General features: G+C 42.9%; 1 protein-coding gene across 4 annotated transcripts in view; it reads left to right on the forward strand.

The window, feature by feature from the left end:
- The window catches only part of LOC137654505 (distal membrane-arm assembly complex protein 2), a 347,277-nt gene extending 321,547 nt beyond the window's left edge, over positions 1-25,730 (forward strand). For all 4 annotated transcript variants that reach the window (XM_068388180.1, XM_068388182.1, XM_068388181.1 and 1 more), the window contains 3 exons: positions 7,206-7,426; positions 14,054-14,219; positions 25,494-25,730. In XM_068388180.1, the coding sequence (XP_068244281.1) occupies positions 7,206-7,426; positions 14,054-14,219; positions 25,494-25,641 (535 nt within the window). In that variant the 3' untranslated portion in view covers positions 25,642-25,730. The remainder of the gene's footprint in view (positions 1-7,205; positions 7,427-14,053; positions 14,220-25,493) is intronic.
- The last annotated feature ends 730 nt before the right edge of the window (positions 25,731-26,460 follow it).

Here is a 26,460-nt window from a genome sequence, read left to right on the forward strand (position 1 = left end):
GGCTGCTAAACCTTGTCCATGAAGGTGAATAAAGAAAGACAAACAGAAATCAATCGAGATTTCCTTTGGATTCCTTGCCTTGACAAAGACCACCCATTTCTTCCAAGATGACTCATATTGCCTTTTGGTAGATTTTGACTTATATTCCTCTAAGTCTATAGTTTCTTTCGAGATCCTGAACCTTTTTTTTACTGCTAGGGAGAGAAAATCATGAGATGAAGGTCTTGGGTTTTCTGTAGTGAAGCGAAGACAGTCGACTTCTGAACTTGTTGAGACAGAACTGGGTCTGGCAGAGGGATCAGCCTCGGCTGTAATTCCAAAATCAAGGAGAACCAGTTGCTCCGGGGCCACTTGGGAGCCACTAGGGCTGCTGTTCCCTGAAAAGATCTCAGCTTGTTGAGGACCTTCATCAGCAGGTTGGGTGGAGGGAACAGGTAAATCCTGGTCCATGCTTCACTAGAGGGTCCTCGTACGGGGCCACGTATCGAGGAAGTTTCTTGTTGTCGCTTGTTGCAAAGAGGTCGATCTGCAGTTCCGGGACTTGATGCAAGATGAAAGAATGATTTTGCATCTAGGACCATTCTGACTCTATCGGAGCTATCCTGGATAGAGCGTCCCCTATCACATTGCGGAACCCCTGAAGGTGAACTGCTGACAAGTGCCATCTCTTCTTTTCCGCTAATCGGAAGATGGCCAACATCACTTGGTTAAGTTGAGGCGATCTCGAGCCTTGACGATTCAGACATCTCATTACCCCCTCGCTGTCCAGAATCAGTCTTATGTGGACTGGAGGACGAGGGGATAATTTCTTCAGTGTGAGGAACACTGCCATCGCCGCCAAAATGTTGATATGAAAGGTCCTGAACAGAGGGGACCAAGTTCCTTGAGCTCTGCGTTGATGGGAGTGACCCCCCCATCCTTCCAATGATGATCCGTGTGGATGACGACTGAGGGTGGAGGCGTTGTAGAGGTATTGACTTCTTGAGCTTTCTGGCCTCTGAGCATGGCTTGAGAAGTGATCGTAGCCAAATCGGTAGTGGTCCTCTTAGATCTCTTCAAGCGTTTGATGCGTATATTCTCCAGACTCCTGATGCATCTTTTAGCTGTGCTCTTAGCTCTGGGTCTGTCACTGATGCAAACTGTAGGGCGCCCAGCACTCTCTCCTGTTGGCGTCTTGAAATCCAGTCGAATTTTAGAAGTCTCCTGACAGATCCCGCTATCTCTCTCCTCTTCTTTAGTGGAATGGAGAGACGATGAGACTGTATGTCCCAATGTATGCTTAGTCATTGGAATTTCTGAGCTGGAGATACAGTAGTTGAGACTTTTTTTGTGTTGATCTTGAATCCTAGATGTTCCAGGAACTGGATCACTTTTTTGGATGCTTGCAAGCATTTCGCTTCGGATGCTGCCCACACCAGCCAATCGTCCAGGTATGATACCACCTGGACACCCTGTAGGGGTAGTTGTTGAACAACTGCTTCTGCAAGCTTCGTGAAGATCCTTGGGGCTATGTTTAGTCCGAAGGGCATGACTCTGAAATCTTTTTTGTAGCCTGAATCCTAGGTAGGAAGAGAGTTGGCGATTGATCGGAATATGCCAATAGGCATCTGCCATGTCTATGGAGACTGTATGCCCTTTTGGGCAACAGGGCCCTTATGTGTTGAAGGGTTAGCATCTTGAACTTGTCGTTCTCGATAAACTTGTTGAGTGGCGACAAATCCAGAATGACTCTGAGTCCTTCTTGGGAACACAAAACAGCCTTCCTTGGAATTTGATGGACTTTGCCCTCTTTATCACCCGTTTTCTCAAGAGCTCTCGGGTATATTCTTCCAGAACGGGGGTGGAGTGTTGGAAGAACTGAGGAAATGTTGGTGGAGCTGTCTTTCAGCTCCAACCTAGTCCATTCTTGATTATGCTGTGGGCCCAGGGATCGAAGATCCAACGATCCCGGAAGAGTCGGAGTCTTCCTCCTACCGGAAGCATCTCATTGCCTCTTGTTTACGGAGGGCTTGCCTCCTCGACCGCTTGCTCCCCTACCCCCTCTTCCTCTCGAGGGACGTCTAGAGGAATCTCTACCTGACCCCCTACTTTTAGGGTGAAAGGTGGTGGTCTGCCTCTCATAGGCTGGAGTAAAGGCTTGTGACTGAGTCACCACCTGCTGGGGTACCAACTGGTTGGTGGGTTGGGGCTGTGCCACCATCTGTGGCGCCGCAGTCATGGGAAGTTGTTGTCTAGCAGGGCGTGTTGGCACTCTTAGCCTCTTTGTCTTCCTCTTCGGTTGGGGACCCTCATCCGGAGAAGACTTCCTCTTAGCCAACATGCCCTACTTCTGGAGAAGATTTCTATTCTCCGTGGCGGCCTTGTCGACTATTTCCTTGACCAGATCGTTTGGAAATAGATCTTTCCCCCAGATATTGGAAGATACAACTTCCTGGGCTCGTGTTTAACTGCAGCCGAAGCAAACACAAACTCTCTACAAGCCCTTCTTGCCCTAACGAAGCTGTAGAAATCTTTCGTTAGGGTTGCCAAATGTGCATTGGCCATGACCATGAACATGTCTGGGGCTCTTTGCTCACTAGCCATTGCCTCCATGGACACCTGGAGGGACAGAGAGGCAGCAAGCCTCTCCTTTGTATCTTGTTCCCTGTGTAGGAGAAACTCAGACAACTTGAGGATGTTTTCGTTGAACTGACGTCCAGCGATATCAGCCTCCAACTTCCCGACTGAGCAGGTAAGTTGAATATCCTTTCAGTCTTTGTCATCCGATGGCAAGGCTAGGGAAAGGGGCCTACACTCTTCTAGTGTAGGGCAAGGTTTCCCCGCTTTTACTGCCTTAACCACCGCCCTGAATGATTTTTCCGCCAAGGGGAAAACCATAGTTGTAGGAGCAAGAAAAGAGGGATACTTCTTGCTCAGGGTCGGCACCTTGGAATTGGTGAAGCCTTTGTCTCCCTCAGGCTGCTGGCTAGCAAAGCCTGAGTCTTCGAATGGTCAAGCACTATGACCTACTTAGGCTCCGTCTCCTCCTTGGTACTCCTTGGATACCGGTTCCGTCCTTAGACGAACGAAGCAGTCTGGATAGGACTCAAAGCTGGACCAGAACTCGATGTCCTCAATAGGGACAGCTCCCAGCTTCTCTGAAATAAAGATCTTACCATTAGTTATTGGCATGTACTCGGCATGCCTCCATGGGATAACCTCGGAACACGAGGGAAGATCCTTAACGTTGAGTCTCCGTTGAGACACACGGGACGCTGTAATCCGAAGAATCTCCTTCCTGAATTCAGCTTCCCTTTATTCGCTCTTCTTCTCGAACATTTCCATCATCGCTTTGATGGCAGACAGGGTGTCGTCCGACCTCTCAGGAGTGGAGGACGTAGAGGGTACAGGTTCTGGGGCAGGAACCGACGAAACAGAGACTGTTTCGACTTCCTCCTCTTCCGTCTCAGGAGCCACCGTTGACTCTTCTTCTCGACCTTCCACCAGAAGGTCCTTTTCGGTGTCCTCTGACACCTCTGACATCCTCTCATCATCTAGATGGATGTCCTTCATCGCATCCGAGACATCCGTGTCAACGGATATCTGGACACAAGGGATCTCAGGGTGAGGCTGAGGAATAACAGCATCCACAGATGCTTTGGGAAATAGAAGGGCTCTCATACGCTCACTAGGGAGGTAAGGCCCCGTGGAATTCTTTTGAAAACCACGAACCCATTTGTGTATCTTATCCCGAGCTGCATCCCTTGACTCCGCTGTCTTGGGATTTTCAAAAGCCTCATACATCAGGTCCTTACATACGGTACATACCTGTGGGTCCCAGTATTTGAGAGGTCCCTTGGTGATGGAACAGCGGGAGTGTGTATTACACCCATGATGGCCATAGAAGTTCCTGCAGCGAACACTGCAGAAAACCCTATCGCACTTGACATAGTCCTCCTGTAAAGAGAGGAAAATAAAATGAGTATAATGTAGTCTATCTCGCTAGACTAATAAATATAAGTATTATAATAACAATTTCCGTTTTATTTTATTGCCTATAGCTTAGGATAGGTAAGCTAGAAATGAAATAGGAAAGACACATACATGTGTTTCCCACCCAGCCAATTGCTGTGACCTCCCTCAATATTAATTCTAGCGTATCCTCTATAAGAGGCCCAATGGAAGATTCTAACCTATAAGGATAGAGTAGTGTAAACAACACCTACTTCCAAAAGAGTTAATAATGAGGGTCAAAGTAACTGATCAACTGTCTGCAGTAAGCTCTATACTACAGATGTACTGGCTACTGTATATTTATATACAATAGTTGCGGCCGGCAAGGCTAGTACCTCAGACTTAACTCAACTGGCACAAAATTTATCATACTTATAGCCGGCAGCTCGCCGGCTTGCCAGCGACCCACCGGACTGCCGGTGGGTCCCCGACTGTCGGCATACTATCCCAGCCATCATTCAATGTAACTGGGTAGTGGCCAGAGTACCGACACAACCGGCTCTCGCCGGCAGAGTCAGATATGACAGTGAATTAACGGCTGTCGGACCACAAGCCTAGCCTGCATCTTGCCGGCAAGGTTAGTGGCCGGCAGTCACCAGATAGGGTAGTAGCTGGTGGCACTAGCCAATAGAGAGAGAGAAAGCAAGGAGTGAAGGGCGATGTAAGGGTGGCGGCACTAGCCACTGTATCACTTTCTTCCTCCTGAATGAGGGTTCTAATGGAAGGGGTGAATATATCATAATCAAGCTTCCACCCATCCGCCCCTATGCCGGCATCAGTCGGTCGTAGGAAACGGATGGCAGCCCAAGGGAGGACTGGAGAACACTCTAAAGCAAATGAATCTACTGCCAGCAGCTAGACCTGCTGAAACAGCCATCCCAGAACTTCATGTCCTATAGGGAAACTATACGACTAGGCCATACAGGCAGAAGCCCAAGCCGGCCCTACAACCTGCCGGCAATCTGCGAGATTGTAGGACAACGGCCACAGGGATGTGATGGCTAGGCCATCACTAAAGGACAGAATGGGAAGGGGAAAGGGTTCTGTATAAGGTGTGAGAGGACCCGGCGGCATGCCGTCCCTACCACACCTAAAGGAAACTCTGTTTCAGTATCGGCGCCATCCTAGGCGTAAGGAGAATACATTCCCCGGCCTAGGGTCTGCCAATACAGTAAGGGGGCCGGCATCTTCAAGCCACCAGCTTAAATTATAGAGAAACAGACGTCCCATGCCGGCGCCATCCTAGGCAGAAGAATAATCCCTATTCTTCAGCCTAGGGTCTGCAAGCACAGGACTAGTCGACTAAACCACATGGAGAAGGGGATCACAAGACCCCTTCAAGTGCAGTCTAGGGAGGCAAGGCCTCCTATGCCAAACAACTAGGTCCGACAGGGGAGTACATTCACCCTATCGATCAGCTGCCGGCACACGATAAGTACCAAAACCCAAAGCTCACCAACAGTAGCTTGGTAAAGGGGCAGAAAAACCCTATCCTAGCCTTACCAGAATCACAATTTGAGGCAAGACCAGCTAGGATTGTAGCCATAGGCCACGCTCAGAGGGAAGGAGGGATTACCCTATGCATAAGGGTAACCGGGGAGATTGTATGAAAGTGTACTAAAGCCACTAGGCTACTAGCCTAGCGACGGTGAGATAGACTACCTCACTCATCGAAGCGCTCTCGTATACTATCTTGGAAGCGGAAATTTTTTATGCAATCCATATGTCTTATATGTATAAATTGCCTAATATCTTCATTTAAATTTAATAGCACCAGGAACACCTATTATATCATGCAAGAGAGTAGTCTATAACGCCTAGGCTAGGAAGCCTAGCGTAAACAAGATCGGCTACCTAATTCGCCAAAACTAGTGAGAATACTATCGGCATAATACAATTAATTCCTAGCAATGAAGACTACATAGCTAAATATATTTATTTAAGCTATTATACCGGGAAAGTCGTTCTGGCTAACTAAATAACTCATGCGTTACGAACGACAGCATCGAAGGCGCCTCCGGTCCAGGCAATAGCTCTGCCAAAAAACATAGTTTAATTCAAATTAATTCTTTACTTTATGGCCAGAGCTAAATTTATACAATATAAGAATTAAATACTCAACTTTCCAGAGGCAGAAGAAGCTGGAGATTGCATGATAAATCCTATAACGAGAGAGCACTGGGAAAACCACAGAGTTGAAGCGCTACAGAAAAAGGAGTAAAGATGGCCGACGATTATGGCGCCATCTGAGTACTCAAACAGTAACGATTATGGCGCCATCTGAGTACTCAAACAGTAACGGAGGGGGAGAATTTTATAACGGCTCCTCTTTTATTTTGCCACTTTCCCCCCTCGAAGCGTAAACGCTATGCCGGATGCAGATTGCTAGTGGCGTGTCAATACGTCCCCTGATATTATGCGATATCCTAAAAGGAAACTTTAAGGATATTCACGCCAGGAGTTAGAATTCTGGAGACCTTAAGTTAAATTCTCTGGGAATATCACTGTAGTCAAATATACCCTAGGAAGCTACTTAAAGGAACCTTCCATCAGGACGACATGGCCTGAGCCCAAAAATTACTTTACAATATACAGTACTTGAATATTCAAGATTTGCCTTTCATGTTCTAAAGCCCTGTCCACACGATCGAGCATGCCCGACGGGCAAACAGTGATACCAGGCCACAATAGTTAGTAAGAATGAGGGTTAATGACGTCAGAAGCGGGAAAACCACAGACAGGGATCTGGCATCATACAGTTTTGCCAGATCCCTGCCTTTAGTTTTCCCGCTTCTGACGTCATCAACCCTCATTCTTACTAACTATTGTGGCCTGGTATCACTGTTTGCCCGTCGGGCATGCTCAATCGTGTGGACACGACTTGAGTGATATTTGAAAAATGTTTATGTTTTTGTACTGTATTCCCAGTCTTTATTAGGAGTATGGTACAGTATATAAATTTTTTTTAATAATCTAGTTCAGTTCTAAAGATATCTCGAAGTAACCTAGCAAAGTTTATGCAGTATACTGTATTTCAGATTTATTTATGCTGGCCTGTATTGATCTTTAAATACTGATTCCTATATTCCACATTGCTGCACTTGTAAACATGGTGTAAACCTCTGCTTAATATCTATTGAATTTTGTTTGCATTGTACGTAATGAAGGATTATATTACACACTTAATTGTACAAGTGCTCTCATTTCACCAGATACATAGAAGAACGTGTTACTGCTGTTGGATGTGAATTAGCAGCAGCTCATTTTATTGTGCATAGAGGAGGAAAAATACTTAAGAGAGGATCGAGTGAATGGATTGAAAGGGATGAAGACATGGAGTATGATCTACCTCGTCATTTCACTCCTGGTTTTTATGTGGAATGTATTGATGCCTCTGGATTCCAGCTTCGGTATGAGGGTTTGGAAACCATAGGTAATTACTAGTGTGTTTAATTTCTTTTCTTTATCTTCAGTTTGAATGAAATATACATACATACATACATATATATATATATATATATATATATATATATATATATATATATATATATATTATATATTTGTTTATTTATTTATTTATTTATTCCAGTATAACTAACTGGTATGGTAATTACACTTTTGTAAATTTTCATCTTTACTTCAAACTTTATATGTATTACTGTACATTATATCTGGAAATTTATTGCTTTTCTAACATTGAAAGTAGAAATGAATTTTAATATTAGCTTATTCAACATATCTAATAACTTAGAATTAGCAACAGCTGATGACCAATAACTGCATAAAGGTTGATCATGACTGGCAATGGCAAGGGACAGTGCCAATGCCCAAGCTAGCAGGACAATACCCTAGAGATTGACCATATGTTCATAGGATCAGCACCCAAGCTAGGACCAAGGAGGGCCAGGCAATGGCTGCGGATGAATCAATAGGTAGACCTATAGACTCCCCCAAAACCCCTCCCTCCTTAGCTCATAAGGATGGTGAGGTTGCAGACACTACAAGAAACTATCAAGCCCAAGTGAGACTCGAACCCTGGTGTGGCGATCGGCAGGCAGGGATGTTTCCAATAGGCCACCACAAGCCCATATAAGAGATGCTGGAATAGACAGAGTTCAGTTTGATGTAATGGAAGGAAATAGCTTGACAGAGAAATTGTGGGAAAAAAGGAATAATGGAATTACGCCAAAGTTATTATGCAAAGATGCCAAATACAGTTTTCCAGAACTCAGAAAAGTTGAGAAGAAACACACATGATGGTATAAATTCTGACAAAGAAAGGTGCTGTTCTGTTATGCCAGAAAAGACATTGTAGAATGCTTCATGTTTATAATGAGAGAATGGAAATGATAAATGCATAAAATTAGAAGTCTAGCAAAATAAATTTAAGAAATTGGTAAGTGTAAAATACTGGAAGGAGGATGAACAGATGACAATAATGGGTGTGTTTAATTTGACCCCTGGGAAGTACAGTAATATCTAGAGAGAGATGGCTGTGGAATCAAAATGAATGGTGAACAAGAAAAAAAAAGCATCTTAAAGCATACTTAGGACCTGGCTTTGGGCAGTAAGGGAAGAAAATAATGATGTTTTGACGAAGGATTAACTGAGAGGAGGGAGGCAGAGGAAGATGGCAAGAAGAAAGGAAAGTATTATTGTCGAATGGAATAAAAATTTATACTGCCAATAGAAGAAACCAGGTTTTTCCTACTTAAGAAGTGTTCATAGGATTCATAGTTGAACAATTGAATACAGGGCAGTATCTACAGCTATGTAACTCCAAATACAGAAGCACCTTAGCTTGAAAGACATACAGTATAAGCCATTTTTACACAATGGACTGAAAATTTGCTTTTATACCAGTATCAATCTTCTCAACTTCCTCTCTTGAAATGGGAGTATATCCAGTTATCTTATTTGCTGAAGTTCCATGTCCTGGATGTTGACAGTCAGTTGTCTCCAGCTCTCCCTGTCTCTAGCCATTTGTATCACTTGATTTGGTGTATAAGTACCCTCCAAGGCCACCACAATACTGTCAATGTACTTTTCTCTCTGCTTCTCCTCTATCCTCCCAGTGAAACATAAGTGCTCTTTCAACATGCTCAACAAAATTCAGTAAGGCTTTTTTTGGCTATCAGAATTCTCCTCTTATTTCGTGTTCCTTTACTATCTTGAGTCACCATATTACCCAGGTTAACAGTTGTTAGATTGCTTTTTTCTTTCATTGTCTATTGTTATCTTGCATATTTGGGGTTCTGAGGTCTTTGATGCCACTACCACTTCAGTTTTTCTTACATTTATTCTTAGTCTCATTAAGTCACTGTATCCAGAAGTCATTGTAACTTTTTGGTAGTGTCAGCAATAATCATTATCTCATCTGCATAATGAATGTTATTTATATGGACTTCTCCAATACTAATCCCTTTCGTACCTATGATGTTCTCAAGATATTTACCATATAATGCAAATAGATCTGGATTCAAAACACATCCTGGCACACTCCTCTCCATTTCTACTATTTTATCCGTGATATTGGATTGTTATCGATGTTGGCTGCTGCCAGTTGACTCCACTTTAAGTTGGTAATGAGTGTGATGTCCTTTCCATCTAGTTTTATTATTTGCAGGATTTCTATTAGGTTTGTGTTCCTCACTTCATCGAATGCTTTCTTATAATCAATTAAGTACTGTACATATATTCATCTTTTTACATTTCAGTAGATGTCTGTTATAATTTTTATGATAAAAAATGGCATTTCTGGTAACTTTCCCCTCAACAAATCCATTAGGCCTATGTGCTTCTGCAATTTCTGGTTTTAACTTTTATTTTATTAAAATTATTTTAGTATGATTTTTTAGGATTTAACTCATTAACCTGATGGTCCTAAAGATTATATTCTATTGCACCAGGTTTCTCAGGTATTGCTATGAAAACTGATTTATACATCTCTTTTTGAATGTACTCTATATGCCAACAATTTTTCTTATTCCAAAATCCCCATTAACAAATATAATTTCACTTGTCACATTGTCATTGCATAGGCTTTTTCCCTTTTTAAAATATCTAATTACACTACTTTTCTCATTTAATAAGCATTGGCCATTCGTGGGTATGTACAGACTTTGTCTCTCACCCGTCTTCAAAAAGATCCTTTACCTACTACTCCCAACATTTCAAGACATCTTCAATTTCTATCAATTACTCCCTCCCTGTTTTTAATCACAGTTCCTATTTTCATTATCTGCTTTCCCACCACTTTATCTTTCTGTGCATGCTTTGAATCTTGTGATATGTCTAGTTTCTCCATTTACCTACACTGATCATTAATCTAATACTACTTTGCTGCATCACTTGCTCATCTAATTTCAAAATTCAGCTCTTCATACCTTTGGGGGGTTCCTTTCTTTATGCACTCTCCTCTCTTCCATCATATCCAAGATCCTGTCTGTCATCCACCCCCCACCCATTTTCCCTCTTGTTCCAGTCCCTGTCATTCACCTTCCCCCTCCAGTGGTTCTTCACTTATAACACCCCACTTCAATGCTATATGCCTCTTTGAACTGCTCATTCTGTCTTCCCTTTTTCTTTTTATTATTATATGATGACAGCAATACTGGACAATTCCTTGACAGAAACAAAAATTAAAAACTACTTGTATTTAGTTATATAACAGAAAATATAAGACAGCATTGACAGTTACACAATAGCTGCAAGTGGGTTGAAGAGAAAAATGTTATACAAGAGAATTTTCAAGCCCTTGTGTAATAAGAGCTTTGTCTCTTCTGTTAAGGCTTATCCTGCATTGCTGTTATATAGCTATGAGTGCTATTCTATATTTAGCATTATATAACTGTGAATAAAATTGCTTCATGTCATTTCTCCCTAGGCTATGGTACTCAAAGGTTTTTTTCTATAATAAAAGGAAATAATTGGTCCGAGTTAGTACAATAAGGTACATATTCACAGATTTCTAGCATTACCTGGGTGCTAATATCTATTGCTTAACCCCTGTGAATATGGGGGGAGGGTGTTTGTAATCTTATACTTATACTACCTTATATTTGTAGAAAGGTTTTCCCAACTATTCCATCTTGTACCATTCCAGAATGAGAGGCCTCTTTTTTGTTGTTTAGGGATGAGCATGACACACTAAACTCTTTGTGCCAAACCATCAGATGTCCTGTTCTGGGAAGGGAGGAGGGCCCTTGCTATGAAATAACTTTTATGAATTGAAAATATAATTTTTAATCTCTTACTAGAATAATTATTTTGGAGGGGCAGAACCCTGCAATTGCACGATTAAAGGAGAATTGAAGATAAAAAAAGATCAGAAACCAATCCATTGGAATACCAGCTGTGAAAGCTATGAGCATTTCCTGTCTTGGATTAACCGATTTATTTACACACACATCTAACATATTGCTACTCCTTGTAAGCAGAAAGGTAGAAGGAAACATGTAGAAACACACCTGGTAAACACTTGAAATATATTTTATTTACAGGAAAAGAACCATTTTAATCATCTTAATTGAAAGCTTACAACATTCTTTATTAAATATTAGTTTGACAAAGGTAAAATGGCGTTGTTCCAGAAATAAAAAATATCTGTGACATTATCTTGTGTTTGTTGTAAGTCCATTTTCATGCCGTCAATAGAAGGTCATGTGATATATTACTTAGAAACAGTTCTTACAATCTCCCCCCACCTAATCAAAGACTGGTGATTGAAGCGTCCTCTGGGATGTATGTATGTAGTAGGTTAGCCAAGGCACCAGCCATCTGTTAAGATACTACCGCTACAGAGTTATTGGGGCCTTTGACTGGCCAGATAGTACTTCATTGGATCCCTCTCTGTGATTATGAATCATTTCATCTTTGACAACACATACACAGAATAGTCTGGGCTATTCTTTACACATTCTCCTCTTTCCCCATACACTTGACAACACTGAAATTACTAAACAATTCTTCTCTCAAGAGGTTAACTAGTACACTGTAATTGTTCAGCATCTACTTTCCTCTTGGTAAGGGTAGAAGAGACTCTTTACCTATAGTTAGCAGCTCTAATAGGAGAAGGAAACTCTAAAATCAAATCATTGTTCTCTAGTCTTGAGTAGTGCCATAGCATAGCCTCTGTATCATGGTCTTCCACTGTCTGGGGTTAGAGTTCTCTTGCTTGAGGGTACACTCACACACTATTGTCTTATTTCTCTTCCTCCTATTTTTTAAAGTTTTTATAGTTTATATGCGAAAGATTTAAATTGTTAATTACTTCTCTTGTTATCTTATTTCCTTATTTTATTTCCTCACGGGGCTATTTTCCCTGTTGGAGCCCTTTGTCTTATAGCATGCTGCTTTTCCAACTAGGATTGTAGCTTAGCAAGTAATAATAATAATAATTAAACCTGTCTGTTAATACCCAAGTATTTCTGCCTTATGTAGACATTTCATAGTATTTCTGTTTTCGCTGTATATGAGATGCGGTTCCTCGTGCAGTATAATGGTGATGGAGTGTTGGTGTGAATCTAGTTCTATTAACACATATTTTGTACGTTCTAGATCTGTAGGGATGTAGGATTTCCTGGACGAGGTGTGTTTTTTGTGCTGGAAACTTTCCTCTAATGCTTTTACAGATGTTAGAGAGGGATGGTGTGTTCATTTGAATCCCGAAATACTTCTGCAGGCATTGCTAATGATTGTCCGTAGAGTGCCTCCCCTGGTGAAGTGTTAAGGGGTACACAAGAGGCTGTTCTCAGTCCTAATAGGATACATTTTAAAACCTTTTTCCTCTTTCCATCCTCACATTTGATAGTGAGTGCTGCTATAAGGGTGCCATGGAAACCCTCAACCATACCATTGACTTCTTGACTGTATGTCGTCATGTGAATTAATTTTGTCGCGACAAGGGGATTCCATAGAGCTGATGTCAAGATGCCAGAGAAAACTCACTCTCTCTCTCTCTCTCTCTTATCACTGCTTATGCATTAAGAAACTCTGTGATTGTCAACCCAATCAAAGCATTTGCGCAACTTTTTGCCATCTGCTGTTGACAGTTGATGACTCAGTCCATCCGGTATTCTATTCTATGGTGATGAAAAATTATCTCTATCCCTTGGAGGGGGTTAGGGGTCATACAATGTCGACGTGAATATGAGCGACCGAGGCAATGATCGGCTGTCTTAAAGTCCTCTATCTAAGATTCTGTGTGCTTTGTGATCTTTGATGTCTGACAGGAAGGAAATTTTGTGGACCAATTTCTGGATGTCTGTCTTCATTGGCCTCCAAATGTCTCCGTCATCTATGACGAAATTCCGTCACGAAAGGGCGGAACTTTCCTGCCTGAAGTGCTGTAGGTCTTCATTATCCCTCTGGGTTGCTGCTATCTTAGGGTATAATACCCAGATTTGGGCAGCATTAATGGTGTTTCTGGAAAGGTGGTTTTTAAAGGAGTTATACTGTATATATAAATGAAAATTGTCTTTATAAATGTCTGGGTTGGAAGGATCTAATGTCCTAGACCAGTGAAAAATATAGATATACTCTAGGTTTTGTTGGGGATCAACTTCATTCCAGATAGATTGCACAAAGTACCTCTTTTACCTAAATCCGGTAAGAGAATTGACGCATGAGCTATATACACTCAAGAGATGACACAGTAAATGTAAATAGTGTTTTGCGGTCAAGATACTTATTGTACTTACCGTATATGATATAAATAGTAATAGGCAAAGAACATTCCCATAGGGAACATTAGGGCTTATAGTATGTCTTCACTGTAGTGCTTATCAGCAAGATTACATTATGTATTCACTATATTGTTCCTAAAAAAATTTTTTGATCTATAATTTGTTGATTAAAATTCCACGGTGCTGTAGATTTTTATGTTATTTATGAAGAATCAATGTGCCAAGGAATCACAAAGAGTGAGCTTTCACCCTAATGATGGATCCCTGTAAGAATGGCTTAAAAATTTCTTGGGTGGTCACTTGGTGTGTCACTTGATGTTGAATAGTCAACCACCTCATCAACTTAAAACTAATACATTTCTTCATTTTTCCAGGTAATTTAGAATATCTAAAATGGCTGGATGTTTCAAATAGTGAGTATATTGATGATTGGTGTATTGACCGAATATGTGGTCAGTATGCCAACACTTTGGAGTACCTGAACTTGAGTAACTGTACTGGCATTTCAGAACGAGGATTTTCTGCCTTAGCAAGGTTGAAGTAAGTAAAATTTTATGTTTTTGAAAATTAATACATTATACTATATTATAGCACTACTTTCAGTTCTACAGTAGTGACCTTGATAGTATTTTATGTAGGTAGTTCATACATATTTGGAAATGATGTGGGTAGTCCATACATATTTGGAAATTATTTCTATAAATCTCTCCTAAGCTTCATATGGCTTCCTTCTCAAAACTGGTAAAATGTTGATAAAAAACAAAATTTATTTTCCCTTTTATTTTATTGCAAGCCTTACCCCCTATAGTTGTGTATGAAAACAACTAATGCCTCAATAAGTTGATAGCCTTCAAGTCTTCTCATGAATCCTGGGAAAGTGTCACTTGGTTCTAGCCATGATCGAGATAGTAATTGGGATGTCTTCTAATGGCTTTGATATGCATTCTTGGATTAACCGTTCAAGGGATTCATTGCTGTGTTGTGAAACTACATTTCCTTGGTTCTCCTTGTACTCACAAAAGGTGATATAGCCAGGGTCGTGTGGTCCTAGTGCTTCAGCAAGTACCTTACAGCTCTCAAAGGACATTGTAAAAGCTGGTCAGTGTCATCGGTGGTTATGTCCCTAACACTCATAACTAGGGAAGATAGAAATCTGGAATCGTATATTGATGGGTTCTGATTTTCGTGACAATATGGATCGAGGGGAAGAGAGAAACCTGCCTCCACCCCTTGAATGGGTGATGTTGAAGGAGAGCCCATGCAGCTTGCTAACACATTTAGCCGAAGCTGAAGCCAGCAGGAAAACAGTCTTCAGGGTGAGGTTCCTGTCCGAAGCTTGCCTCAATAGCCGAAGCTTGCCTCAATAGTTTTTAGGGCAACCCTTATAAGGAATGTAACACATTTACCAGTTGTTCTCCGACTAACAAATCTTACATTATTTGTGTGGATTATCTTTCGGCGCAGTTGGAAGGTAGCCATTACACTAAAAGTGCGAGGTGGCAACCCTGCCCAACCACTGTACTGGGTATGAGGGGAGGGTTCCTGCTGCCACCTATATTTATCTACTCGCACATCTGTGAACTATGTCACTTTTTTCTTTTGGCTTGTAGAGAGGAGACGTCTCCTCTCTCTCTCCTCCTCAAGAATACCATTGACTTTGCTCATGCTCTTTGCTCTTTCTTTTACAGGTGTGACTGTGCTTCTTCCCCGACACTCCAATGCAAACATGCCCTGGTCACGAGGGCGCCACTTGCAGTACCTTCATGTCGTCGGTGGAGACCAACCCTCGTTCCTTAATTCCGACCTGCAGGGGGCGTTGCTCACCTTGCAACAAGTGTAGGGAGTGGCCTGACTCCCAGTGGGAGAAATTTGGGCGCCACAGGAAGTAGAAGGCTAAAAGTGATCTTTCTCTCCCGGGGTAAGGAAACTGCGAGCCTCTTCTTCACGCAGGCCCAAATGTCTTCCCGATGCTCCTCCTTGTTTGCCTTCCTCCGGGGAGCGATCGAACAGGAATGCAGATCAGATAACGCCATGGCAACCTTGGGGTACGGGGCGGGTCTTGCTTCCCCTAGCGGAGTACCTTCATCTCCAGCTGACGGGGAACCATTATCACTTGCAGATATGTTGCAGGTGTGGCCATCTTTGAGGGTGTCTGCTCCCCCTTCGAAGTAAGCATTGCTGCAGCTCCTTTAGCATGGCACTAGGAAGGATCCTTCTCCAGAGCCTTTAACATCTTTTGTTCTAGACCTGTATGAAGTCCACCTTTTGCCCTCTCCTGCCCCTTCCAGGCTTTAAGACAATCGCCCCTCCAATGCCCTCCAGCTGACGACGAACCAGTTCGCCATCATGGGACTTCATCGTCTCCTAACCCTCAGCCTTTTATCTCGCCCCACAAGAATGGTTCCAACTTGTGAGCTAAGCTCCTTCCCGCTGCAGGCAATGATGATCTTCAAGCAGCCACCGTTCCATCTGCTAGCTGTTTGCATGAGTGAGACCCACCATCTTCTCATCCTTCGGGACTATCTTCATCTGGACGTCGTTTGCAACCTTTCGAAGATCATCTTTGAGATCAAAGGTCATCATGATCTCGCCGCTCTTCCTCGTGAAAACGTCGAACTAGAGCTTCATGCTCATGAGACTAAAGGATATCACAATCTCGGCGCTCTTCTTTAAGAAGGTGTTCCGACTCTCGAGCTAAAAGCTCACAATCGCGAACTTCATGATCACGAGCTAGACATTCTAGGTCTAGATCTGGACGCTCGCGTTCTAGATCACGACAACCTAGATCATGGGGGCGGCGCGCACGTTCACGAGGGAGAGAGTGACTTTCACGATCACGTGGTCGACGATCAAGATCGCGAGGGTGATGTTCACAATCGCGAGGCCAACGCTCATGTTCTAAGCTAGACCCTCTGGACATTCACACCTTCAAGATCATGAACTGAACGTTCGCAATCCAAGCCTAAGCGTTCCTCTTCACGAGGACAAGGTAGACGTTCACAAACCACGTGATGTTCTACAGCTTGTACATCTCCTCAATAACCTCCAACCAAACCTGATCTTTCTATTGACCAACCCTCAAGAAAGCCATCTGATTAAGCTACACCCAGCGCTCTTTGCTGCCTGGGGTGCTTTATCTAAGCGCTCGCCCATTAAACGCTCTCAGCCGCGTCCCATCGCGGTGACACGTTCTCCAACCCTTCGAGTTCCTCTGGTTCAGGGGCCCTCATTGCCTACACTGGCGAGCATGAGTGGTCCTCCAGTGCAACAGAGTCCTCCAGTGCAACAGAAGCCCTTAGGGTCTCACCCTTCTCGATCGGCACCTATCGCTCATGAATCACGCTTGTTAACACATGAATCTCCCGATTTCACGTGTGACTTGCCAGTTTCCATGAGCAATTCAAATTAGGAGTACGGGAATCGCGAGCAAGCGCGGTCTCAACACCTCCGCCTGAATCCACCTTCAGCGGAAGGCCAGTTTCTTTCCCTGAAGGGCTTGAAGAACCTCCAAACAAGGTCACTAAGGTTTCTAAAGTCGACTCTTTCTTGTAAAACAAGGAGACTGGAGACCAGTCATAGATCACTGACCCCTAAACAAGTTTGTCCAGCCGACTCCGTTCAGAATGGAGACGGCAGACATGGTTAACCAGGCTGTAAGACAAAGGGACTTCATGTGCACATGGGATCTCAAGGATGCATTCAGTACTTCCAGATCCCAGTCCATCTGTCTTCCAGAAAGTATCTCAGATTTATACATGAGAACTAAAGATACCAGTTCAAGGTTCTCTGCTTCGGTCTCGCAACAGCACCTCAGGTCTTCACCAGGGTGTTCGCCCTATTGTCATCTTGGGCTCACAAGAACAGCCTTCGTCTTCTCAGATATTTCGGCGATTAGCTTATTCTAGAAGACTCGGCGATGACCTTTCGCCATCACCGGGATATGCTTCTGGAGTTTTGTCAGGATCTGGGGATCATGATAAATCTCGAGAAGTTGTCACTGCTTCTATCTCAGAGATTGGTTTATCTCTATGATTATAGGCACCAACAAACAGAAAGACAAGAGTACACAGGCTGAGAGAAGTGGCAAGACTCTTCCTCAGATAGGAAGATCTACCAGCCCAACAGTGGTTACATCTCCTAGGTCACCTAACTTCCCTGCTCCGTCCAGTTCCAAACAGCTGCTTCAGGATCAGATCGCTGCAATGGCAGCTAAAGTCTGTGTGGAACCAACACTCAGACTCCCCACACACTCCAGTTTTCATTACTCAGGACCAAGTGACGCATGTGCTATGGTGGGTGGCAGACAAAAACCTTTGCAAAGGGTAAGATTTTCTCGTCCCTCCTCCGGGTTAGCTGCTCTGTATAGATGCATCAAAAAAAGATGGGGGCCCATTTGCTGCAACACAAGGTCTCAGGCCTATGGTCAGAGTCAGGTACCAGCACATAAACCTCTTGGAAATGAGAGCAGCCTTTCTAGCTCTCCTTCAGTTCCACCAGTTGCTGGCAAGTCACTGTGTGGTGTTGATGAGAGACAACACTGCTGTGGTGGCTTTCATAAACAAACAAAGCTGTACCCTTTTTGCAGCCCCTATGCCATCTTTCAGTAGAGATTCTAAGATGATCAGAAGAACATTTGGTGTCCCTATCAGCTCGCTTCATTCCGGGCAAGAGGAATGTGCTCTCAGACAATCTGAGCAGAGCGACTCAGATAGTGGGCTCCGAATGGTCTTCCAACAACGATGGGACAACATAGAGCATCCAACAATTTAATGATGATCCTCATAGCTCTGCTATGGCATCATGCAGAATGGCTTCCAGACCTTCTGCAACTTCTAGTAGATCTCTCGAGAGAACTACCTCCACTACCAGATCTACTCAAACAACCTCACATGAACATCTTTCATAAGACTGTCCCGTCTCTTCGGCTTCACGTCTGGAGACTATCCAGCATCTCTCTCAGAGAGGCTTTTCGCAACAAGTTGAAAAGAGGATGTCCAGCTTCGTGCGAAAGTCTTCTGCCTCCGTAGATCAGGCAAAGTGGGTGGTGTTGTGGAAGGAATACCTCTCCACTGGATGCTACTATTCCAATTATAGCAGAGTTCCTTGTATACCTTGCTCTGAAAGGAGTAAATATTTCCTATGAACCATTACGCCATGTAAAAGATCGTACTCTAACATTGAAGACAGAGTTACTACTCGCTTTAGCCTGAGCAAAGAGAGTTAGCGAACTTCATGGTCTCTCATACGACATCACCCATTCAAGGGGATGGAGGGAGGTAACACATGGCTTCATCCCAGAGTTATTGCAAAGCCTCCAAATCCGGGGGTATTGGATCCTAGATTTGGGCCCTTTCAGATTAAGAGTCAACATTCTGTAAGCAATGATCCAGATCAGTTGTTACTATGCCTAGTGAGGAGTTTGACATATCTTAAACGCACTGGAGCAATATGGCCCCGACTAACATCCTTATTTGTTACTGCTCACTCAAGAGTCCTCGCTGCCATATAACACAGCTGCAGAGACATAGTACCTCCATGTTCACTCATAAATACCATTGAGTGACCTGTTAGAAGAGGGCAAACCTCTTTAAAAGCTACAGAGGCTGCTCTCATCTCCAAAACGTTCGTGATTATTATTATTATTATTATTAGCTAAGCCACAACCCTAGCTGGAAAAGCAAGTTACTTATTTATAAGCCCAAGGGCTCCAACTGGGAAAAATAGCCCAGTAAGGAAAGAAAATAAGTAAACAATATAAGAAGTAATGAAAAATTAAAATATCCTAAAAAACATTTAACAACATTAAAACAGATAATTCATATACTGTATAAACTATAAAAAGACTTATGTCAGCCTGTTCTACATAAAAACACTTGCTGTAAGTTTTTAACTTATTAAGTAATACTGATTCAACCACCCGATTAGGAAGATCATTCCACAACTTGGTTACAGCTGGTATAAAACTTCTAGAATACTGTGTAGTATTGAGCCTCATGGTGGAGAAGGCCTGACTATTAGAATTAACTGCATGCCTAATATTACGAACTGGATGGAACTTTCCAGGAAGATCTGAATGTAAAGGATGGTGAGAATTATGAAAAATCTTACGCAACATGCATAATGAACTAATTGAACAACTGTGCCAAAGATTAATATTTAGATCAGGAATAAGAAATAAGACCGTAAGTTCCAGTCCAACAAATTAAGATGAAAATCAGCAGCTGAAGAGCAGACAGGAAAACAGTACCCAAAACAAGGTAGAAAGAAAGAATTAAAACACTTCTTGAGAATAAATTAAGACTTTCTCAATAAGCCAATTTTTTGTGCAATTGAAGAAGACACAGATCTAATGCGTTTCTCAAAAGTATTTGCTGTCGAGAATCACAACTAAAATTTTAAGAGTAATACAAAATTAGAGAGATATTATCAATGCTGAGATCCCAGCAATCTTCCTCCATCCAGGAGCCAGATATCATGTGTCGGCATAGGTGGGCTCCCCTTCCCTCTTTGTTAAGTGTCCAAAAAGAGATGGAACTCTGGAGGAGGCAGCATGAGTGGGCATCCTTGTAGGTTTTCTTTCTCCAACCACATCTGAGGTCCCTCCTGAATTCATCTCTATTCTTACAGAGAGAAGAATGGGTCGTTAAGACATGTCCATGCTAACTTTCTTCCATGGAAGGATATTAGGCGCGATCGGCCTCCTGGCACTAACTACTCTCAAGACATCAAATGTCCAAGGAGTTTTCCTGCAACAATTGCAGGAAGGGAAGAGCTGCCTTCTTGCAAATCTGACAACTCTCCTTGGGACGGTGTCAATGTCTGTCCCCAGATAGACCTCCCAATTGAGTTCCTACTCAGATTCCGCTAGAATCAACCAATCGTCCAGGCAGTGAAGCAGGCGGATCCCGTTGCCATGAACCCACAAGAAGATTAGTTTGAAGACCTGGAGCACTGTCAACAGGCCGAAACAGAGAACCAGAACTGAAGGACCTTGCCTGCTTTCACTATCCGGAGATGCTTCCTGGAGGAGGGGTGAACCGGGATCCGAAAGTAAATATCTTTCAGATCCAGAGTCACTATGTAATCCTGCAGTCTTTTAGCTTGCCTAACCATGGCCACTGTCTCCTTCTTGAAGGGTGTTTGGCGGATGAAGTTGTTAAGAACTGAGAGGTCAATGACCGGTTTCCAGGCTCCAGACACTTTGCTTACAAGAAAGAGTCGACTGAAGAAGCCTGGAGAGTGGTCGTTACCCTTCAGCAGCATGTGCTGTACATACTTCCTTCTGCAGGCCAAGATCTGCTGACCCCCAGGAATTTGATGATGTTATCGGAGGATGACTTGGAGAGGGAGAGCTGATAAACGAGGGGACCTTCTATCCATCTTTTTGCTCTGTTGAAACACGACCTCTCCCTATTGGTCCGTAGGAACCCCTCCACTGGTGGGAGGAAGGGCCAATGTCTTCCTCGACCCCGATTCTGTTAAGGGTGAAAAGACTAGAAGAGGTTTTGAGGATTGATTGTCGAGGTCTTGCTCCTCTTAAGTGTCAATTTACGGTTTGGTTGGGCAGAAGAATTCCCTTGTCCTGACATCGAAGGTTGGGTTGGCAAAAGGACATTCCCTCTTAAGGATGAAGTCGTGGGTCTCTCCGCCACTTTTTGACTGTTGCCTCAATCTCTAGTATTGGAAAGAGTGATGGCTTGTTGAAGTACGAGTTGCGGAGGTTAAGTCCCTCCTGACGACTGATGTGTGTATAGAAACGAGCAGTAATTACCTCTCTTCATTTAAGTACCCAATTTGCCCATTGGTTTGCAGCCTGGTTCATAAGAAATTCCACTGCCTTGACCCCTGTCAGAACATTGTCCTTAAGAACTTGCTTCTTGGTTGAATTGGTAAGATCCTTGGTGTCTGCCAAAAAGCTGACAGCGCCAGACCAATGGTCAATCCAGAAACCGCCTGCATTGTTGTCGTTGAAGTGATCGCTATGCCCGACGCTTCTGCCACCGAGAAGGAAACTGGGACCACTACTAACCGTTCTCAAGAGAAGCCTGTTGTCACCAATCCAGCTGCCAAAATCAAGTGGAAGAGGAGAGGAAGGGTCTCCTGCATGCAATATTATTTGCATTGCGGGGGAAAGGCTGCCAGGATCAAGCGGGAGGAACTGTGCCCTAAGCAAATCGTTGTTCCCTGAAAGCCGAGTTTCTATCTTGGTTAAAATCTCCTTGGCCAAAAAACCCTGAAAGCTCAAGTTTGAGTCTGGCAAGACTAGGGCCATGACAAAGAAGGTCAATTGCCACCATTTTGTCTTTTGGAGGTGATATCGTTCACTTTGCAGTGAAGTACTTTCAGGAAAGTCGAGTCTGGTTCCCCTTCTGCCTTTGAGGACCAGAAACTATTGGCTGAGGATCTCCTTCAGAGCCTTCCGACTCTGACTCTACTAAATCCCTCTCTTCAATGCCATCATCTCCAGACTGACGAGTAGCTCCAGCTGAAGTGTCTTGCTCTGGAATCTTCAATGCTTGCAGCATCCATTAAAGTCTAGGATCCTGGAATCTTCAATGCTTGCAGCAAACAAGAAAGCCTAGGATCCTGAGAAGGGGCTGCCTTTGGGGCAGTCATAGTGTCTTTCCTCTCCCTCTTATGGATGCCTGCTGAGAAGGGAGAGAGGTTGCTAGCCAATGTCCTTGGGTCTACTAGTGCCTTGTTATTTAGAGGGTGGTTGATGGGTCAAGAGTTATAATATAGAGGGTGGTTAATGGGTCATGGGTCTTTTTCCTCTTTACTGGAGATGGATGTTCTTCAAAGAACTCAATTGGCAAGAGCTGATAGTTCTCCACCAGAGACACCTGTCGAACAATGCTAGGGTAAGAGAGGGTAGAAGCAGGATCCTCCTCCCTCCTGGGAGCCCCCAAACTTGCTTGGGAGAGTAGTTGCAACTCTTCTGAAGGAGAAGGCTTACCTATTGTGTGCCTTCGGAAGCAGACAGTCTGTCACTTATGATGAGATTAGGACGAGTCTATGGCGAATAGATGACAAGCGTTTGTGGCAATCTGATTAAGAGCACCTTGAAGAAGTATACACTCGATGATGATGACAACTTTCATGTCTAGAATGAACAGGTGAAAAGTTAGGATTTAGTTCTACTAGAAAACGCTTTAACAATCGGATGAGGGATATTGCCTATGATTGTGAGATGAGCCCCACTTGTTCTCTAACGAGGAAAGATTGTTTAAGCACTAACACACATTGTTTTCTAACAGGGAAAGATTATAAAATTGCTTGAGTGCTGAGCATGTGTGACACAGGTGCCTAGAACTCCTTTGCATTCTCAAAGTGAAGTGAGGAGATGATCATCTGGAGGACTTGTGGCGCGAGCAACAAGGCGAGGAGCATCCAGGGAAGGCTTGCAGGAACACTTTTGACAGGACAGACCCGATGAGATAAAACCTGGTGATCGGTAGGTTAGCTCGTGTTTCAAAACGAGTCTAGGAGAAGATCGCTCATGGTGAGCATGGCAAAGGGAGACAGAATTCCTCGGGTAAGAAAGTCTAGTAGAGTAGGAAGGCGATGTTCTATACTTGCAAGGAGCAGGATCAGGCGAGGCTCTCATACAGTGAGAGGGCGGAACTTAGATTGTAATTAAAGACACGGCTGAAGCGTGGCTGGAATTGCAAGGAGATGGTCTAAGATGAGGCTGACAATTAAGTGAAGCACTCCCTGAGGAAACTCGTGGTCTGGAAGAATGGAAAGATGAGAGTCTGGAAGCTTTAGTCCTTGGAGAAGGTCATCTAGGTGGCGGGTCGTCCTTGGAGTAAGAGATCTCCTCTAAAGGGCAGGTCTAGGATCTTCCTCCAGAGGGTAAGGATCGCGCCGAGGTTGTGCAGCAACCTGGCAATCATGCTCCGAAGGGCAATGCTCAGGAGGCGAGCTCCTAGAAGGGCGAGGGTAATCTGCTTGGGCGAGGGTAATCTGCTTGGGCGAGGGTAATCTGCTTGCTGAAGTAATGACTCTTAAAAACATGGGCACAGGATCTGGAGAGGCAAGACAAAGTTGATCATCTGTAGTCGAAGGGGCAACGACCGTAGTCTCCTGGCACTGACCTCTGACAGGCGTCTGGAAGCAAGGAACTGCTGCAGCTTATCCTCCGATGGGGAACCATGGATACCCAAGGAGGGCTACAGCATATGTGAAGCATCAAACCTAAAAAAAAGAAAAGAGGGTTTCCCCGAAGAGGTTCTTCCATTTCACTAGAGGAAACGGATGAACTTCCCTACCCCAGGGCTTGCCATAAGGTTAAAGGACCACCACTCTTACTCAATTGGCTCCCAAAGGAAGTCAGAAGAGAAATGTCAGACAGAAGAGTACCGGGGGTGGAAGCTGCTGCTTGGGCCTTCTTCGACTTCAAGGATGACCCTGGAGGCGAAGAATCCCTCTTAGGATTCTTCTTCCTTCTTCTGCAATTCTTCTCACACAGGAAGGATGGGAGCCATTACAATCATTAATAGGGGAAACTTGGGAACAAGCATGCCCTTGGCACTGAGAACACTACAGATGATGATGATTGACATAAAGTACACTCGTGAAAGTGCCGAAGGTATTAGGCAGTACTCCTGGATATTTCTGCATAATGGGAGGCATCCTTAAAGAAACAAATCACTTGATGAAACACACTGGAAAATTAAAGTAAATATTAATAAAGTTCTGCCAAATATTAGCTCCAGCTAGAGAAATGTGTACTCTCTGACAGTTGAGAACTAAGGGAATAGTCAGCGAGCCAGGTGGGGGACGGTTGCTTCCCCACTACTGATAGACATTTTTAAGATGTGATTAGGGCATATATATGTGAAAAGAAATAAAGAATAATTTTTTCAATGCAAACTATTATTTTAACCCTTTTACCCCCAAAGGACGTACTGGTACGTTTCACAAAAGCCATCCCTTTACCCCCATGGACGTACCGGTACGTCCTTGCAAAAAAAATGCTATAAAAAATATTTTTTTCATATTTTTTATAATTTTTTGAGAAAATTCAGACATTTTCCAAGAGAATGAGACCAACCTGACCTCTCTATGACAAAAATTAAGGCTGTTAGAGCAATTTAAAAGAAATATACACCAAAATGTGCTGGGAAAAAAGTAACCCCTTGGGGGTTAAGGGTTGGAAATTTCCAAAAAGCCTGGGGGTAAAAGGGTTAACATCGGCACTGTAGCATTCTGTACAGATTTTTGACTAAGCCCAGCATCTGGCCTCATGCTGATGCAAATCTAGTTTTTCTTGAACTATGCTGCAAACTTTAGCAAATATTTCATCAAAATAATTATTGGATAACAGCAAATATGTCATCGGAGTACTTTCGGGAAAAATTTAGGAAAAGTGTCATCAGAACACCATAGGGTGAATATAAAGAAAAGGCAATGTGCTCTAAAAAAGGACTAGTAGCCATAAGCTGACAATAGGTAAAAACATTAAACCATAATCATGATTTGGAATTGTGCAAGTCATATTGTGATAGGTCAAATTGCTGTTGTTCACTATGTTATTAAGTAAACTGTAGTTGTAACAACACAAAATAGATACTGATAAGTGTAATGAGCAAAAACGGTGACTACATCTACTACACTATCTCAAGGAATGTTCCTTGTTTGAAAATGTCACTTGTTTCTAATCCAAGATATTTTGGCATAAGTAAAATAATAATCTATTGCATCAAGTCTTTCTTATTTGACATCTTATTATGTTTTATTACTTTTCTTGTACTTATTTTAAATTCCATGTATGTATGTTTAGTGTTTTATTATTTTAATTCCTTGTTCCAGGAAACTGAAGACTTTGGATGTGTCAGGTCTTGACAGCATTGATAATGTAAAATTTTTGTGTGTGCTGCTTGAAGATGTGATTCCAGATATCAATATAATTGGGATTGATTACATGGAATTTCCAACATTAGAAGAAAAGCAAATTTAAGTTATATTCATAAGTATTTGTAGTGATTGTAAGTGCACATAGTAACCCTTGATGTATTTTAGTTAATTTGGAAATAAAAATAGCTCATAGTATGCTTTTCATTATTCATAATTTTAGATATTAAATACTGAATGAAACCTTTGTAAGCTTTTACAAAAATAACAAAGTTGGAAATAATTTGTATTTTTCCTAACATACAAACCTGGAGCTATTTATAGGATATTACTTTCAGCAACGCTGAAAACCAGCCAAGACAATTTTAGTGAGGGATAATTACCCCATCCGCTAGTTAGCGGGAGGGGGTTGAGGTAGACTAGCTACCCCGCTCACTCACACCTGTCGGTTGAGTAACCACTTTTGCTTTCTGGCACGACTTCTAGGAGGACAGAGTGGTGGGCCAATTTGTATAAATAGCTCCAGCTTTGTATGTTAGGAAAAATACAAATTATTTCCAAATTTGTTATTTGTTCCGACACAGATACAAACCTTCGCTATTTATAGGGTGACTTACTCTTAGGAGGGAGGAAGTTCTACCAACTGGCCTTGGTCATGATCAGGGTTCCCTCTAATTGATCTTTGATCTAATTAGTAGGAACCCTACCCTCGCTCAAATCAAAGTAGTTACAAGGTAACTCAATGATAGCGGACAGCAGAAGCTTGTGTGTGAGAGACTCGTGGCTTGTTTTTACGTAGGAACTCGAGGATAAGCATGAGTTCTAAGACGTATCTAATACCCTCCCTCACGAGGTATTGGTGACGTAACAAAGTATTTATTCATACTCAGGATGCACAAGGGAAATGAATCTTACTTGCAGAGGG

This window comes from Palaemon carinicauda, chromosome 15 (assembly GCF_036898095.1).
Source record: "Palaemon carinicauda isolate YSFRI2023 chromosome 15, ASM3689809v2, whole genome shotgun sequence".
Taxonomy (NCBI): domain Eukaryota; kingdom Metazoa; phylum Arthropoda; class Malacostraca; order Decapoda; family Palaemonidae; genus Palaemon; species Palaemon carinicauda.